The sequence below is a fragment of the Hemitrygon akajei genome, chromosome 10 (assembly GCF_048418815.1).
Source record: "Hemitrygon akajei chromosome 10, sHemAka1.3, whole genome shotgun sequence".
NCBI lineage: Eukaryota > Metazoa > Chordata > Chondrichthyes > Myliobatiformes > Dasyatidae > Hemitrygon > Hemitrygon akajei.
Window position 1 is genome coordinate 27,573,093 of NC_133133.1, and position 18,595 is coordinate 27,591,687.

The window sequence follows — 18,595 nt, forward strand, 5'->3', positions numbered from 1 at the left end:
GATGCGCAAATTTGGAACAGTGGGCTAACAATATTTTAGTATGTTCACCTGACCTGATACCATCCTACTAACATTTTGAACTTTATCAAACTCTCTCTATATCGTGAAATCCATTCCTATTTCCCCATCATCCATGCTCAGTGACCTACAGTGGTTGTCTACCCAGTGATAGCTCAGTTTAAGAAAGAATAACAAACCTGGCCCCTCTAAGTAACTCTGAAACCTCCTCCAGCTTTATTAGCCTCAGGGACTTCAGCTGCTGCCTCTCACCCAGGCCCAGTCTTTTATAATTCAACCACTGGAGATGCCCAAATTGCCTCCCAAAACAGTCCTTTACCAAATGCAGAATTGGGATTCCATCCTCCAGCCTATATCCACTATTTGCTCTGTATTAATGTTAATCATCAAAATGTGCAAATCTTCTTCTTCGGCTGTCCATCGATTTTTGATGATGACTGAGGCCTGGTCAAGTCTCCCCTCTCCACGTCACCAATGTTGTCCAAGGGAAAGGCATTAGGACCCATACAGCTTGGCACCGGTGTTGTCACAGAGCAATGTGCGGTTAAGTGCCTTGCTCAAGGACACAACACGCTGCCTCAGCTAAGACTTGAACTAGCAACCTTCAGATCACTAGACCGATGCCTTAACAACTTGGCCACGTGCCACACACTATATCATCTGGATAATATAGTCCTGGAGCACTATAGTGCAGAAACAGCCCCTTCGGCCCATGTATTCTGTGCTAAATTATTATTCATCCTTGTCAAATTGACCTACGCCTAGATCATAGCCCTCCGTTACCTCTTATTCATGTTTTTCACCCAAATTTTTTTTAAATGCTGAAATTGAACCCGAGCTCGTTCCACACACTCACCACCCTCTGAGTGAAGAAGTTTCCCCTGCATGTTCCTCTTAAACATTTCACCATTAACCCATGATCCCTAGTTCAAGTCTCACCCAACCTCAGTGGGGGGGGGGGGGAAGCTCGCTTGTATTTACCCTATCTATACCCGTTGTATTTACCCTATCTATACCCGCTTTTTAAAAAAAACAATACCTGCGTACCTCAATCTTCACAAATGCAAAGATGTTTAAAAGCAGACATTCATTCAGACTTATTACTATTGGACTATTTTGGTTTGCCCTCAAAAGTACACCACCGTGGAGCCCCAAGGTGGGATGACACTAACAGAAAGGCCTCAGTATGAAATGGACAGTCCTAGGGCATCACTGAAAGAAGCAAGCAGTTGCTTCCTTGTAAGAAACAAACATGGGAGGCAAGAGGTAGTAAAGAGACACAGCTCAAATGTTTTCACCTCCAAACTAAGATTAAGGAAAGGCTACACTCATGAAGAAAGTGAAAGATTTCTCAAAAGCAGGCAATCTACCATGAGAGACAAGCTTACAGTTACTATCAGGGTAAAGTGCATTTACCGTAGATTCCGGACTACAGAGCGCACCTGATTTTTAGCCGCTGGCACTAATTTTAGAAATAAAATCATTTTTTTAAATGTAAAGGCCGCACCGGATTTTAGGCCGCACCGGATTTTCGGCCGCAGGTGTCCCACGTTGTAATATGAGATATTTACACAGAAAGATATTACACGTGAGGATTTTTTTAACTTTTAATTAAATCCATATGGTAACAAAAACAAATACATATTGCAAATGCTTTTTTTCGAACCGTGCCCGTACGCGGCTACTTTTAAATATACGTTGCGTATACTTCTTTACTGAACAACATTCCAATATCTCCTAACGACTGGTAAAAAATATATATACTGCAGCCTACCAGGAAAAGTTATTGATACCTTTAACTTAAAAGCAGAGTTCGCTCGGATCCAAAGCCGCTCGCGTAATGCCGCTCCCCCCCTCCTTTCCGTTTCATCGCAAACGGCATTTAAAAGCAGATTTCGCTCAGATCCAAAGCCGCTCGCGGAATCCGCTCCCCCCCTCCTTTCCGTTTCATCGCAAACGGCATTTAAAAGCAGATTTCGCTCGGATCCAAAGCCGCTCCGCCGCTCGACCCCCTCCTTTCCGTTTCATCGCAAACGGCATTTTCCCACAAGACGCCGCGAAACCGGGTGTGTCGTCATAGCATCCCGCGATGTAGTACAGAAAACAAATATAGTTTAAACTAAGAGGGTAGGTAGCACAATGCTTCGAGTGTTTTCCATGTTGATGAGGGTGAGTACAAATGACTGATTTACAATAATTTAATTGTGAAAGTGCGCTTGATTTATCGTACAATTTCACTGGACCTCTGTGAACTACTCATCAATTTTATTGGTCTACTGTTACGAGGCAAAATGTTTACGAGGCGGCATGAAAAAAACCTTGCATTAGCCGCTCTGGATTATTGGCCGCAAAGTTCAAAGCTGTTCAAAATGTGGGAAAAAAGTAGCGGCTTAAAATCCGGAATCTACGGTAGTTGTTTAAGGAAAATACAGCTTGGTTCTTTTAAGGCTGGGCTCTGAGAATGTGCATTTTATGTCCTGGTCAAATGCCAAACTGCCTTAGTCTGCCCAGAACAGCGTTTCTCTGAAACACAAAACAAATCACTTGCTTGCCAACAGAAGTTGGCAGAATCAGAAGCTTGCCTGTGGGCCGGGGAGGAGCAACACAGGCTGAACTGTCCGCATGTGAGCATAACTCCAAGCCCTTCCCATCCGACAAAGGGTCCTCAAGTGTCTGCTCTCTGTAGGTGGGGAATCTCTTCATGCATCAGGTGGGAAGGTCCTCGTCCCTACCCTGGCTGGTGTAAGTCCAAAAGCTAAATGCTTTGTCTTTTGGCAAGTATCTGTGTGCACATCAAAAGCTTAGCGCCAGCAGAACTGCGGCAAGAAATGAGTGAAGCCCACTCGTATCTCACTACAGCAACTATATTAAAAATACTTCCCAAAATAAAACTGATTTTTGTGCCAATACAGAGCAATTTAGATCAAGTTTCAGTGAAATCTTTTAGGTAATATTGAGTTTTCTTACAGGTTGCAAAGAGGTGCGTCGTAACCCCTTTTGATCTGTTCCAACTTGTAATCGTAACAGAGTTTGAACATGGTTCTCTGCAAGTAGCTCATTTCCTGCACCTTGCTCATGAGGTTCTTATAAATTCGGTCCATAATTTCCTGAAAAGACAAAGGCAGCCAGTTTACCATGGGAAAATATTCAAAGAAACAATGTGCCTCCCCTTCTCCCACCAGCCATACCCTATAATGGTGAATCAATATCCCCATGTTTGTTAGCAAAACTTCAGTGTGGAATTACATGTTAGAAAATACTGATATTTAGCAAAATAGTCTCCATCAGATTGTGATTTTGTCTGCCCAAATGACAATTCTACTTAAAAGTGAAGGTTCCTTCAGAATCCACCCTGGATCCACATACCTCTCTCCCCACGAGTTTTGGGATTCTGGTGATAAATACAGTGTTTTACTAGAAATTATACCCCAGGCTACAACACTTAAGATCTTGTTAACATTCAGACACTCACTGGGACTGCTGCCATCAGTGTTGGCTTCAGGACAGTACAATCCCCTCTACTGCCCTTTTTGATCCGGGTTGACTGTGAAACAATAGAGAACAAAATTCAGAAGTGTTGCCACTTTGTTTATTTAACTTATTCCATTCAACTACTGAACAACTGTAGTCTGGAAAGCAAATTTAGCAACATAGAAGCTCAGAAAGAGTGCAGAGCAAGTGAACTGGGAATGTGAAATGTAACCTCCCATTATAAAAGTAATCCATTTCCACTTCTTTTAAGTTTACAAAACCAAGTAGCTTATTCCCCTTCTAAGGTAGAGATACACAAAATTTATAAAAATGCTTTTTGACAGGAAATTAATTCTAAAGTTACAGATAACTTCCTCTCTTAAAAGGCATTATATTACTGTGAAGGCCCAAAATATCGACTGTACTCAGTTCCTCTAACATTTTGTGTGGGTTGCTCTGGATTTCCAGTATCTGCAGATTTTCTCGTTTGATATTACTGTAAAGTCCAAAGTGTTGCTCACCTGGTCAGACAACGTTTGGGGAGACGAGTAACCGATTCGACAGCCATAAGCAACACAGGAGATTTCTGCAGTGAGTTCTAGCACATGAGCCAATGGCAGATATCCAATGTATGTATCTTTGGGTCTAGAAATAAATTTTAGCATTTTTAGTAAAAACTGCAAAGGACTGATGCTGAAACACTCATTCAGTCCATGAGGTTAGTTTTAGTCATGAGGACTTATACAACAAAATTCATGAAACTTGGTATATTTCAGAAATTTTGATTCCAAAATTTTAGAGCTTTTCTCTTTGATAAAACCATTTTTAAAGTGTAACAATAGATTAGGCATTTCTAAACAATTCAATGAAAATATAAAGGCTGGGTACATACCATAAAACAATCATGGCACAAGTTTAAAATAGAATTCTACAACCACACAAAATAGACTGCAAGGGCCGGGACTGAAAGATTGAGTTGTAAATGGTGAGAACATTCTAATCTTAAATTACGAGGCTCCAGCTGAACTGTCTCCCTCACCTTCCTCGCCATTCAAATTTTCTGCCTCTGATCCCATCACATACCTCCCCTCGAGTTCTCGCTGGCTCTCTGAATTCTATTCCAGTTTTAGCTTAAACCTTCTTTTGGCTAACTTCTCCTAGCTCCTTTAAAAAGTCATCAAGTACAGACAGCAACTCTATTTCTCTCCACAGATGCTGCCTGCTCTGCTGAGCTTTTCCAGAGTTTTTAAAGCTTTTTTTTAAAAAAAGCCTACTATTCCAGTGTTTATAGTTTACAGTGAGATAGTGTACAACCTATGAATGCCCCAAGCTCCAAAATTTTGTAATTAAAAAAAGCCTCACAAGACCACAAGACATAGGAACAGAAGTAGGCCATTTAGCCCATTGGATCTGCTCTGCCTTGCCATTCTATCATGGCTGATTTATTATCCCTCTCTACACCATTCTCCTGTCATCTCTCTGTAAATAATCAAGAACTTAATGCACCACACAGAAAATACTGGAGGAACTCAGTAGGCCAGGTAGCATCTATGCAAAAGTTGTAAACTGTTGATGTTTCTGGCCAAGACCCTTCATCAATCTTGATTAAGGGTTTTGGCCAGAAACGTCAACTGTACTCTTCTTTTCTATAGATGCTGCCTGGCCTGCTGAGTTCCTTCAGTATTTTGTGCATGTTGCTTGTATTTCCAGCATCTGCAGATTTTTTCTTGTTTGTGAAGAACATATCAAATGCTGCTTTAACTATATTCCATTACTTGGCCTCCATAGAGGCTAAAGAAATTCCTTCTCATCTTTGTTCTAAATGGACCTCCCTCTATTCTGAGACTGTGCCCTCTGGTCCTAGACTCACCAACTATAAGAAACATCCTCTCCACATCCAATCAATATTTGATAGATTTCAACAGATGTCAATGAGATTTCCTTCTTCATTCGTTCTTCTAAATGATGATCATATAACTCAGGCCTACAAAGTCAATTTTAACAAATGACAGTCTTAAATCTTAGATTAACTAGCAGCATTATCTGTCAAAACCAGGCAAAGAAAAGCTGCAGAAATGTAACTACTTACCCCAGCTCAGGTATCCTTTGACACTGGCCTGTCATTCCCGCTATTAAGTTACTGTGCAACATCATCACTCCCTTTGGTCGACCCGTAGACCCACTAGTATACATGACGACTGCTAGGTCCGATGGGCTGGGCCGGGAAGGGGTTGTGTCCGCTGTGCAGGAAAACAATTGTTAATCAGCGTTGGACAACTTATCAATACGGAATATCTTCCACATCAGCTGCGGTTCTCATTTTTAAATTTGTACATGGATTGTTTTTAAATGTGCAATTCTGGGCAGTACAGCTTAACATGTAATGGAAAGACTTTGTAATAATGTTAGAATGACCAAGACATCTGGGGGTAGGTTGTTTTTCCCACAAGACTGTCTACGTGATCCAAAAGAAAACAGACCTCTAATGTGGCGCACAGAATTTGGTGATATTTTGTGTTTTGATCCAAAGATCCAGAGAAAAATGCCACAGATCACTGCTGGGAAGAATTATGGCTCAAGTTATTTTGTAACTGTTAATTTAAATGAGAGCAGATAGGGATGGGGATGTGAAACTATTGGGTGGGACGGTATTACAGAGTCAAGGAATCAGGAGTTATATAGCATGGAAATTAGTCCTTTCAACCCATCTCATTCACACTGACCAAAGTGCCTTCCTAGGCATGGGTCGACCATGGATACTGCATCCTAGCTGTGTAGATATGCAAGCCTGGGCAGTACAATATGGAGAGCAAGCTCCCCCTCTCCATGCATCTTATGAACCCAAAGCAATGGCAGAGACTGATACAGTTTCGTACCAACAGCATCGCAGGAGCTGCCAGTCAGCGTTCAACTCAATGGAGGACTTCCTTAGAGACGCCACCTCCGGATTTTCCTCTCCCTCAGGATTTCTGCCTGAAGTTGGTCTATACCCTTCCAAACCTTTACCACTCAAATGCCAAACCAAGTATCTTGTTCATTCGTCTTGGAAAAGGATTCAAGTTCTGGGAACAGAATGGCTGAGAAGTTTTTGGTGGCATGTCAGAACCAGGGCAAGGATGCGGAGATTAAGTGCTTTGGGATGAGTCAGTAGACTGCACTTCAATGAGCTCTGCATTTCCAGTTACAGTCAACAGAAGCCACATTTAGTTGCACAATCTGCTCACCCTCAATCTTTCACAGTAAAACTAGTCACTCCGTTCAACATGTCAAGGCTAGTGTTTCACCACCAGAACCTCCCCCCCACCAAGCCTTTTCATATATCCCCAACACCAAATCCTATTTCTTTCTTTCTCATAGACCAACTCATTTTCCCCTCTTAAATGCATCTAAGGAAATCACTTCAATGACTCCAGTTTGTTATATTTTTTCATATGTGGGCATTGTGGCAAGAATGACATTTATGGGCCATCTCCAAGTGCCTTTCAATCGAGTGGTTTGCTACGCCAATTCAGGGAGCAGTTAAGAATTGTTTTTTGAAGTTGCATATAAACCAGACCAGGAAAAGGGCAACCAAATTCCTTTGTCAAAAGGTCAGTCCTAATGAAGGGTCTCGGCCCAGAACGTCAACTCTTTATTCCTTTCCATAGATGCTGGCCGACCTACTTCAGCAATTTATGTGTGTTGCTCTGGATTTCCAGCATCTGTAGAATTTCATGTGTATGATAATTGATTTCTTCTTCAATAAGCAGTTCAGTTACTGCTAAGATCCAAGTATTTAAAAAAAAATTAAAACTGATTATTAAATTAACCAAATTTAAATTATTTAATAAACATGGTGGAAGCTGGTTCCACAATCCAAACCACTGCTGAAGTCAAAAAGTATTTTTCAGAATCTTCTACGGAATTGTTTTTTTGGCTAATTCTCACATTTAAACAGAACATACGGAATTAAAACTTGGCAGTCATGGTCAGGAATGAACTTTGTCCCAGAAAAGAATGGCAGTGCAAGAAAACGGTTACTGCTACTCGGCCACATAAGCAGTGCCGAGTAGAGACTAGATATGGTAAAACTACCCTGAAATTCAACACTGACCACTCATCTGTGTTTAATAGCCCCTCCTAGAAGTTGGAAAAGATTTAGACAGGCATCTGAAAGTTCAAATCTGCTGCGGTGTGAACGATATTACAGAATGCACACTATGTTCTTTATGCATGACTTATTATGAAAGTATTACTCATCTTTAATAAAATACCTTTTAATACAACTTATACCGCTTAAAGTTTCGATTAACTTGCTGAATATTCTGTTCTCCTGGACAAGGGTGAAATAGGGCAAGGGTGAAATGCAGATATCCTTGGCGCATAGCCAAGTGGTTAAGGCGTTGGACTAGCAATCTGAAGGTCGTGAGTTCGAGCCCCAGCCATACAGCCTGTTGTGTCCTTGAGCAAAGCACTTAACCACACATCGCTCCAGTCCACCCAGCTGAAAATGGGTACAGGCAAAATGCTGGGGGTTAACCTCGCGATAAGACTGGCGTCCTATTGGGGGGGCGCGGTCTCGTACTCTCAGTCGCTTCACGCCACGGAAACTGGCATAACCACCGGCTTGATGAGCCTATAAGGCTCGGGACAGACTTTAACTTAGATATTCTTAGAATAGTTCAGAAGGACACCACAGTGGCATAGCTCATAGAGCTGATACCTCAACTCCACAGGTCAGGACGTCACCAGCATTGGGCAAGGTCCTAGAAGATCAGAGTGTAGTTCATGCCTTTGTTCTAAAAGGGGGGGGAAAAAGGGAATAATCTGGGTCATTATAGGCCCCAGTGAGTCTCATGGCAGTCGTAGGGAAGCAGTTGGAGGGGATACGGAGGGATAGTACTTATACATATTTGGAAAGGCGTGGCCTGCTTAGAGACAGTTGTTAGCATGGCATTGTGCGGGACTGGTCATGCCTCACAATCTTGATCAATTTTTTTTTAAAAAGAAAAAAGTATGGCAAAGGAGCTTGACGAGGGTAAGGCAGTGGAAGTTATCTACATGGACCTTGGTAAGGCAATTGTAAGGTCCCTCATTGTAGATTGATTCAGAAGATAAATATGCACTGCAAGTTTAGGTTCAGAATCGACTTGCCCATAGAAGATAGAGTAAGGACGGAAGGCTGTTATTCTGGGAGGAGGTCCCATGATCAGCTGTATTCCACAAGGATCAGTGCTGGGACCTCTGTTGCTTGTGATATATATCAATAATTTGGATTAAAATGTAGATGGTTTAATTAGCAAGTCTGTGGATTAGCAAGACTGGTGGGGTTGTGGACAGTGTAAAGGACTATCACTTAATGCAGTGGGAAATAGAACAGTTACAGATGTGGGCAGAGAAGTGGCAGATCTGGGCAAGAATGAAGAAGTTAGGTGGAGTTTGAGACGTTTTAAATAGACACACGAACATGAAGGCAATAGTGCGATATGAATTGATATACAGGAGCAAGAGAGAATATAAATTGACACCAAGATGGGTTCAGCATCCTGGGCCAAATGGCTGGTCCAGGACACTACTCTTCTATGTCTGCATCTGATATACTTTCAAAGTGTTTTAAAAAAAATAGAGGCAAATGGAAATTTCTTCTCACCGAGGATGCTGAATCTCAAATTCAGAGTTCCAGAGTTGTAGAGGCCAATGAGCTAGATGTATTTAAAGAGTATGGGTGTCAAAAACTATGTGGGTCTGACAACAAGGAATTGAAGTCATGGTTAATGAGGCGTGATTATATTGAAAGGTGGGTCAAGCCAGAGAGAACAGGCAAACTGCCCCTGATCCTGTTTGCTCCTGTCCTTGTGTTCCATCGACTAGAGTTCAATCATGAGCTTTGATGCCATCCCTGACGTTTGCATGTTCTGCCAATATCAGAATGGCTTTTCTCTGGTAACTCCATTCTCCCTCAGATAAAAATGTAGGGTAGGTGCATTGGCCATTGCAAATTTCCCCTGGTGTGTAGGTGAGGGGGGGGAGAATCAACAAAGTTTATGGCAAAAAAAAGTCTAGGATTGGTGTAATCATGTGCTTGATGATCAGTACAGATTTAGTTAACCTAAAGGCTTATTTCTGACTTTGACTCCCTCCTCGAGCATTTGCCTACAGTGAGCGAGCAGTAGCAACAGTCACTTCCAAAACATTCCGTCAAGCAACAAGTTGTAAGAAAGTCCTTCTGCACGTACATATCTCTGGCTTGGCTCCAAGCTCTTCCACTGAAGCCATACTGTGAATCTGAAGAACCTCCGGGTATCCTGAAGTATTGATGGTCTTTTTGTCCACATAAATGATATGCTTCAGATTCTGAATTTTTGGTAGTACATTCTGTCAAAAGAGAAGTTTGAAGATGAATTTAAAAAAAAAGATTGATGATATGCTGGATTGTATAATTTTTTTTATAGTTAGTTATGAAGTAAATTTCTTACGACTGAAGATCACAGATGTTTACTGCCTCAAAAGTTATCTGACCATTTGTACCTGTGCCAGTCCTTCGCTCAAGCAATCCAGAACTGATTTCCTTGACCTGTTCTCTCCACTCAGCCTTGCAGTTTGTTTCAACCTCAAACACCGATCCAACTATTCCCACAATGAATACCTTGTGCATTTGACAAATATTACTCAGTCCCAGCAATCTCCTCTTAAATCATTCCCCATCAGGGAATTGAGCAGATGGCCTTGCATCATCCTTCTTAGAAGAAAAACTCTTTCCATCAGAACTGTTTATAACTTTTAAAACCCTCTTGTAAATTGTATATTCTCATTTCCAGCATCTTATTCTAATTAGAGATTCTACCCAATTTTATGCTATTATTTATAAAATCTTGAACTTATTTACTACGAGAAGTATTTGAGCTTCTCGATTTTGTTTCCTACGCTTTACATCCTCTTTCCATTATGTATACGCTCAGCCTAGTTTTCCATTATTACACTCTCTGTGTTTGTAGATTTTGCTTCTGAGCTCCAGTACCCATGGTATTTTGATCGATGACTGGTCAGATTGTTTTTCTTAACCATACAGCTCACCATTCATATAACACGCTTGATGCTCAATTTGTAGACCAGGAAGATTGGGGAAAAATATAACAACTTCTTTCCGTAATCTTTTATTCCCTCATAACTAGGGATGGAACCAATTCCTTTTCTACAATTAACTTCAAGCCTTTCAGTTGCTCCTGTAAAACAACATTTCCGTTTCCAGAGCTAGTTGTAAAACCTTACGCAACATATTTCATTAACAGCAGCATTGTACCTATATAGTCTTAATTTAGATTCCCTTTTCCTGTACACAATCTTATCTGCCTCATTTCATCTTCCAAACGATTGTTTGATTACATTATATTCATGTCTGGATTCCATTTGGTCATACTCATCTTAATGCCATTTCAAACAAATTGCACGCGATACAATTCTGACGAACTATAGAAAAGCTAAAAAAAACCTCAATCTTTTGAGATCTTTTTGTATTAAGTGTATTAATTATTTAGTAATAATCTTTAGGTAGTAATATTAAGAATTTTTGGTTTAGTAATACTAAACATTTAGTAACAAATCAGACAAACAAGAGAAAATCTGCAGACGCTGGAAATCGAAGCAGCACACAAAATGCTGGAGGAACTCAGCAGGCCAGGCAGCATCTATGGAAAAGAGTACAGTAAACATTTCAGGCTGAAACCCTTCAGCAGGACTGGAGAAAAAAAAAAGATGAGGAGTAGATTTAAAAGGTGGGAGGGAGAAACACAAGGTGATAGGTGAAACTGGGAAGGGGAGGGGTGAAGAGCTGGGAAGTTGATTAGTGAAAGAGATATTGGGCTGGAGAAGGGGAAACTGATAGGAGAGGACAGAAGGCCCTGGAAGAAAGGAAAGGGGAAAGAGCACCAGAGGGAGATGATGGACGGACAAGGAGATAAGTTGAGAGAGGGAAAAGGGGATGGGAAATTGTGAGGGGAGTTGGGGCTAGATAGAGGTCAGTATGTCATTACTACAGCACACCCCTTGTCTGCGGGTATAATGGTGAGGTTAGGATTGGTGCAGAGGGAGTGGAGAGCAGAGCGTTTGGAAGGAGTGAGGATGGAATTAGAGGAGCATTGAATTCGAGTCGCTTGATGTCCTGTCAGCAGTTAACAAAAAAAGATCCAGAGCAGGCAGAAGAACAAGGTGGGGTGTCCAGGAAAAGGAGTGGGGGGGGGGTGGTTGAAGACAGGGGAAGGGGTCAGTGGTGCAGGGTGCTGAGTCCTTGCCAAAGAAATAGGCTTGGAGATGGAGGGAAAAAAAGGCTCAGCATTGTGGCGGGTGCGGAACTCACTGAAGCATGGGCGCAGGGGGACAAAGGTGAGGTTCCTAGTGAGGACAGAATGTTTTGCCTCAGAGAGGGGAAGGTCAGAGGGAGTAGTGAAGACCTGCCATTGATGAGAACTGGGACCAGAAGGTGGGGGGGGGGGGGGAGAAGATGGTTGGTAGTGTCTGAGGAGAAAGGAGGTTTGGGGTGTTGAGGGATGGTAGGGGTGAGAGGAAGTTGGAGCTTCTGACGACCCAACAGCTGGTGGTGGGACCCGAGAGAGATGGGATTGCAGAGTGGTGGTGGGGAAAGGGGTGATGGGGATTGCAGCAGAAGTACGTGAAGACCTGTCTGAGAGGGACAGGACTGCAGAGAACGAATACTTAGCAATAATAATTGTAACATAGCCCAGTAAAAGCCCTATAGCCCATGATGTTGTGATGACCTGTTAATCTACTCTAAGAACCCTTCCCTCACACAAAGCTCTCCATTTTTCTCTCATCCTTGTGCCCAAGAGTTTCTTAAGTGTTCCTAATGTATTTGCCTCCACCACCTCTGGAAGGGCTTTGTATGCACCCACCGCTGTCAAAAAACTTACCCCTAACATTCCCCCCCCCCCCCCATATACTTTCCCTAATCATGCCCTGTTGTATAGGCCATTTCCATCCTTAGAAAAGTTTCCAGCTGCCCACTTGATCTACGCCTGTCAACTTCTGCAGTCAAGTCTCTCTCACCACCCTTTGCTCCAAAGAGAAAAGCCCTAGCTTGCAGACTGATTATTATTTATATAACTAATTTATTTATATTTAAGGTGGTAAGAGCAAGTTCAAAAAAAGTCACTAAATTATTTAGTAACAGTCTTTCTTGAACTTATTTTTACATTCTTTTCAACATGGCAAGCCTTGGCAGAAATATTTTTAAAAGTATTGTCAATCTACAGTGGCAATGCAGGAACTGAAATCATCTCACAATTTAAGTAATTTGAGATTGCTTATAACCTCTGACGCCACTTACTCTCAGGTTTTCCTTGTGGCATTCAGTGGAATGCTCCGGTTTCCTCCCACATCCCAAAGCTATGTTGACTGATAGTCTTACTATCATTAATTTCTAATTAATGATAATTTAGAAATTATCTAAATAGAAATTATCATTAATGTAAGTCACAGGAGGTTGAATTGGAGATGTGTCATGAACTGGCATGTGTGAAAGAGGGGTTTATAGGGGCATAGATTGAGTTACGGGAGGGGAGGAAATTATACAAGGGATCCAGTACTGATTCAATGGGCCACGGGTTTAAGGAAATATGATAACTGGTATTACACTGTAAGCTATCAGAATTTCATGTTACTGTTACTCAACAGAAATTGGTAATTACTTTAAACTAATTAATTTATACAGAGTCATAGAGCACGACAACATAAGACAGGCCCTTCGATGCCAAACAATTGATCTGCCTAGTCCCATCAACCTACACCTGGACCATAGCCCTCCAGATCCCTTCCATCTACGTACCTATCCAAATTACTTTTAAATGTTGAAATCAAACTCTCGATTTCAAGTTGAATTCCATTTTTACTAGTCAAATTGAAACATTGGGACACATCAAATGCATTGATAAAAGCAAAGTGGATCACACACTGACGGATCAAAATATTAAAGTTTTTATTCACTCTACAAGGTTTATAACTGGTGCTTGCATAATATAACATTCTTTTGCACGTGATTCAGCATGACTTTTACAATACTGGGAAAAATTTCACCCTTAAATTATAAGCATTTATAAAACTCAGAGCATATTCCAAAGAGGCCTCAGATGGGAGACATTGCCCAAGGATAGATCATGCAAAACATTGCTTTATCATTTCATCAATGGATTGTAATAAGTTATCTGCAACTCATCAGTGTAAGAGGCAATGGGATGTGCAAACATTTTTACAAGACCATAACACAGAAGCAGAATTATGCCATTCACCCTACTGAGCCTGCGGTGCCATTCCATTATGGCCGATTTATTATCCCTCTCAACCCCATTCTCCTGCCTTCTGCAAATAACTTTTAACACCCTTACTAATCAAGAACCTGTCAACCTCCACTTTAAACATACCCAAAAACTTGGCCTCCTCAGCTGCCTGTGATTTTGAATTCCGCAGATTTACCACACCCTGGCTCAGGACATTCCTCCTCATCTCTGTTCTAAATGGATGTTCCCCTATCAAGCTTCACTTTAAATATATCCAATGATATGGACTCCATTGATGTCTGTGGTAATGAATTCCACCGATTCTCTGCCCACTGGCTGAAGAAATTTCTCCTCATCTCTCTTCTAAGGGGACGTCCTTCTATTCTGAGGTTGTGTCCTCTGGTCCTAGACTTCCCCACTCTATGAAACAGCCTCCCCACATCTACTCAAGCTAGGCCTTTCAATATTTGATAGGTTTCAAGGAGATCCCTCCTCATTCTCCTAAACTCCAGCGAGTACAGACTTAGACTTGTTAAACATTCATATGTAACCCTTTCATTTCTGGGATCATCTTCAGCTTTGAATATTCTATAGGTTTAACACTCACTCACCTTCAGCTTTGAGTCAAGGAGCTCCACACTTGTGATAAGATGGGTTACTTCAGATTCATTTAGTCCATAAGCTACAGCATCTTCTCCAAGGGTGGCATAAATCGTCACAACTAGATCAAAGCAAAATAACTCTAATTGAAATCTATGCAAAATACACAGCAGGCTTAGGAATCAATTTCAACATTAACATTTCACATGCAATAAAGGCAAAAATAAATCTCTTGATGGTAGCCTTAAGAGCTAAACTCAATGTGGCATTGGTTGATTGGCATCTCAGTGCAGCAGAATATTACATCATCAGAAAGTGCCACCCTTCATACGAGACAGGAGGCCAAGGGACTCTTCCCCTTCCAAAACACATCCAGAGCAGAAGGCAAATTTGATCTTAAATGTCAACTGTTTCTCCCTCTGATGCTGCTTAATCTGCTAAGTATGGCCAGCTCTTATTTTTAGGTCTTTGGATGTGTATCTTAGACAACTTCAGTCACTTCCTTCCAAATTTACAAGGTTCTAACTCCACTATATTAAGATGTCAATGCGACAGTGAGGTCACTCTATTGGAGATCCTGTCTTTCAGATAAGATATTAAAGCAGGGGTCTCTTCCAAAATAGACACAGTTATACTGTCTTAAAAAGCAGACGGGTGGTCTTTTTGGCTAATGCTAATCATCAGGTCAACAAAGATCAAAAAGTCAGGAAACACATTGTGACTGGAAGACATTCACAGCTAAGGCTCAATGGGAAGTATTGGATGTATTTAACAGCAGTGTGCCCTGGTTACTCCGTGTTAATCATCAGTATACTTGCAGTGGTTTTGGAAAAAAAAATTTAGTGTGTGGGAAGAGCCGGGAAAGCAGCTGCTGGGAAGAGAGATTGGAAAGACCTGAAATTAGCTCTAGAATATCAACCATTCTTGACTGACATCATTGCGTGGAAACATTAAAAGTTACACCCTTTGAAACGGAGCACAGATCCAAGTCATTATCAGGAATCCCATTCAAATATGACTTACTTGGCAAATACACATGCGAGGTTCAATTTTCACCCATCGATTACTCAGCAATGAGACATAAACAATCCGTTTCTTTCTATCTCGCCAGGAAATACGAGCTTTCTGGAGTGACTTGTTTGGCAATCTTTGGGGCTCTGAAAGCAACTGTTTAGCTTCTAATCAAGTTAGAAACCATGACAGTATGAATTGAGGGAAATAAAAAACTTACTGGAAAAAGGCAGTGTTAAACCAGTTGCTCTTTTACCCAGAATGGTAATGGACCATCATACCTTTCTGCTCCATTTATTAATAATTTTCTCCCAACTTTAAGCAACTGAATGAGTGACCTAGTTTAAGAGTGGAAAGTTAACGTGGAACTGTAGCACACTGCAATCTAATGTCACAGAAAGACAGACAAACTGAGTTTCACAGTTTACTGAGCAACTCCCCTCTGTGTTTTTGCTCCTCTTTAAAAAAAATGGTTTGATAAATATCTAATAGACATTCACTGGAAAAAATTATATTACTTTACGGTTGTCACATTGCTGTGGGGAGGGGGTGGTAATGTTGCAGTGTTTCCTAAGTTACAAGTGATAACATATGAAGCTGTCCATTTTCTATAAGCCATTTCAAGATATCGGAGAGGTTCTGAAGACACAAGCTCCTTCAAGTCACTACAAGTTTGTCAGATCACATTCAAGCCCTTTTTCAAAACTTCAGTGCAACTTGTGTGAGCTGATGGTTTACCTTTTAAGGAGTTAAAGATTCATGTAGAAGTTTGACCCTTTTGCCTTTTCTGAAGTGGGTTTGAAATCAGCGCCAATCCCAGCCCAGAGCACAGAGGATGTGTAAATGGAACCAAAGCTAACAATCTCTTGCAAGGGCTATGTCTGTGACCTTTCGTGCCAGTCTAGTGAGACAGAGAACTTCGAATCCACCATCGAGGATATCCTCAAGGCAGCAGCATCCATCTTTAAGGACATCCATCACTCAGGCCAAATCCTCTTCTCATTACTACCATCAGGAAAGGAGGTACAAAAGCATGAAGACCTGCTCAAATGTTTTAGGAACAGCTTCTTCCCCTTTGCTACCAGATTTCTGAACAGTCCATGAACACTACTCACTATTTTGCACTACTTATTTATCGTTTATATTTCTTATTTAACTTATTACAAAATTGGGGCGGCACTGTAGTGTAGTGATTAGCATAAACTTTACAGTACTGGCGACCTGGGTTCAACACTCCGCCGCTGCCTGTAAGGAGTTTGTACATTCTCCCTGTGACTGTGTGGGTTTCCTCTGGGTGCTCCAGTTTCCTTCCACAGTCCACAGCTCGTAAATTAATTGGTCATTGTATTAATTGGTCCCATATTCTAGCTCAGACTAAATCTGAGGTTTACAGGGCCGCTCAAAGGGCCTACTCTGGATTGTATCTCAATAAATAAATAAAAATCATCTCTGGCGGTCTGTGGGGATGAGATCTACAATGAGATTTGACAGCTAGGAAGGTGGTACAGAAATGTTCCGTAGAGAGCGAAGGGCATGACAAGTCACAGAAGACGTCATGGTCATCCACTGCAGCCAAGGAAGACCACAGTTAGTGCTGTTTCTTCGTACCACTGGACATGGACTTCTCACATCGAGAGAGTGGAAATGCCCCAGGGCAATAGCTTTGCACTTTAAAAACTCTCCTGCACAGGTTTTCTCTCATCATCGGACCTGATGGACAACCAATTGTAACTTGTAGTAATTTATTTTTATTATGTACTGCAGCCACAAAACAAATTTCATGACACATGTCAGTGATATAGACCCAATTCTGACATTAATACAATTCACTGAACAGCAACATAGCAGATCCCAATTAGTTCAGTTACCAGAGTAAATCCCAACGAGCTGCTCCTCTTTCAACTTGCGTTGAGCCCATCAAATACTTACGTGGAAAATTATACTTGAAGCAGGCTTGAGCTGCAATCATCCATTCAGCCCTAGTTTCACAGAAGATGCCGATCATATCCTTTGCCTTCAGTCCCAATGCAGAGAGGCCACTGCCAAAGGCATCGACGTGGTGATTGACTTCCTCGTAGGTTAGCCATTTATACTCCCCGAGAATTAGCTGCAGGGAAGTCATAACACATGAGCTATCAAAGCAAAAGGTACTGGGAGACAGATACATTCAACAACTTATTGAGTGATATTTGGCAAAAGCAACCTCATCGCAGAATCTAACCCGAGAAGTAGCATAGAGTAAACTTGGCCAAGGAAGTGGACAAGCCCTGCGAAATTTATAGGGCGGCACAGTATCATAGCGGCTGGCACAACTGCTTTACAGTGCCAGTGATCAGCAACTGGGGTTCGATTCCCGATGCTGACTATAAGGAGCTTGTACGTTATCCCCATGGGTTTCCTCTGCATGCTCTGGTTTACTCCCACTTTCCAAAGTGACACAGGTCAGGGCTACCGAGTTCTGGGCATGTTATGCTGGTGCCAGAAACACTTGCAGGCTGCCCTCAGCACAATCCTCAGACTGTGTTGGTCATTGACACAAAATAAAGCATTTCACTGTGTGTTTTAAATGCTTCATTGTACACGTGACAAATAAGGCTAATCTTTGCATCTTATTTTTCTAAAAATGCTATTGAAGTTTACATATGGTGAAAGGTAGGATAATGATAGGCATCTAGTGCATTCCACAACTTCTCCCCGACAAAGGCCATACCCTTGTGTAAACATCAGCAGGATCATTTCACTGAATTAGACTGCATGACATTTGAGTGGTGGTGGGGAAAATCTTAATTTCTATGGTTTAAGAGTTTGCGTGGGGGAAAAAGGTATGGAAAGAGATGCCAGGAATGCAAAATACTTGGCAACAATTGGCAAATGGAATAATTTTAAATATTTCTTGATGCCAAAAAGTAACTTGCATTTTTTTCTGTGAAGGAACTAGAATGAACATAAAGCTGGGAAAAAAAAATGAAAGACTCAAACTCCTTAAGGGGAAAGAAAAGACATCCAGTGCCTGTCTGCTCAGGAGGGGCGGAAAAGGATATTGGCTCTTGACCCTTGCACCAATGTAGAGTTTAGGTCAACATGAACAAATCTGCATGCTCAGACAGAAACTATTGCTTGTGAGCTCCTCACCTGTCACTCCTATCAGGCCCATTAACATCGTTCACTATCTGCAGACCCAGACAGTGAAGCTGGAGGAAGCTCAGTAGGTCAGAAATGTACAGTCAAAC

The 18,595-nt window shown here is 41.5% G+C and overlaps 1 protein-coding gene across 6 annotated transcripts in view; it reads right to left on the reverse strand.

The window, feature by feature from the left end:
* Positions 1-18,595, reverse strand: part of acsl4a (acyl-CoA synthetase long chain family member 4a) — an 84,585-nt gene that overhangs the window by 20,089 nt on the left and 45,901 nt on the right. For all 6 annotated transcript variants that reach the window (XM_073057960.1, XM_073057958.1, XM_073057954.1 and 3 more), the window contains exons 4-10: positions 17,295-17,472; positions 14,366-14,475; positions 9,705-9,843; positions 5,579-5,729; positions 4,011-4,134; positions 3,491-3,562; positions 2,986-3,125 (exon numbers count right to left, since the gene is read on the reverse strand). In XM_073057960.1, the coding sequence (XP_072914061.1) occupies positions 2,986-3,125; positions 3,491-3,562; positions 4,011-4,134; positions 5,579-5,729; positions 9,705-9,843; positions 14,366-14,475; positions 17,295-17,472 (914 nt within the window). The remainder of the gene's footprint in view (positions 1-2,985; positions 3,126-3,490; positions 3,563-4,010; positions 4,135-5,578; positions 5,730-9,704; positions 9,844-14,365; positions 14,476-17,294; positions 17,473-18,595) is intronic.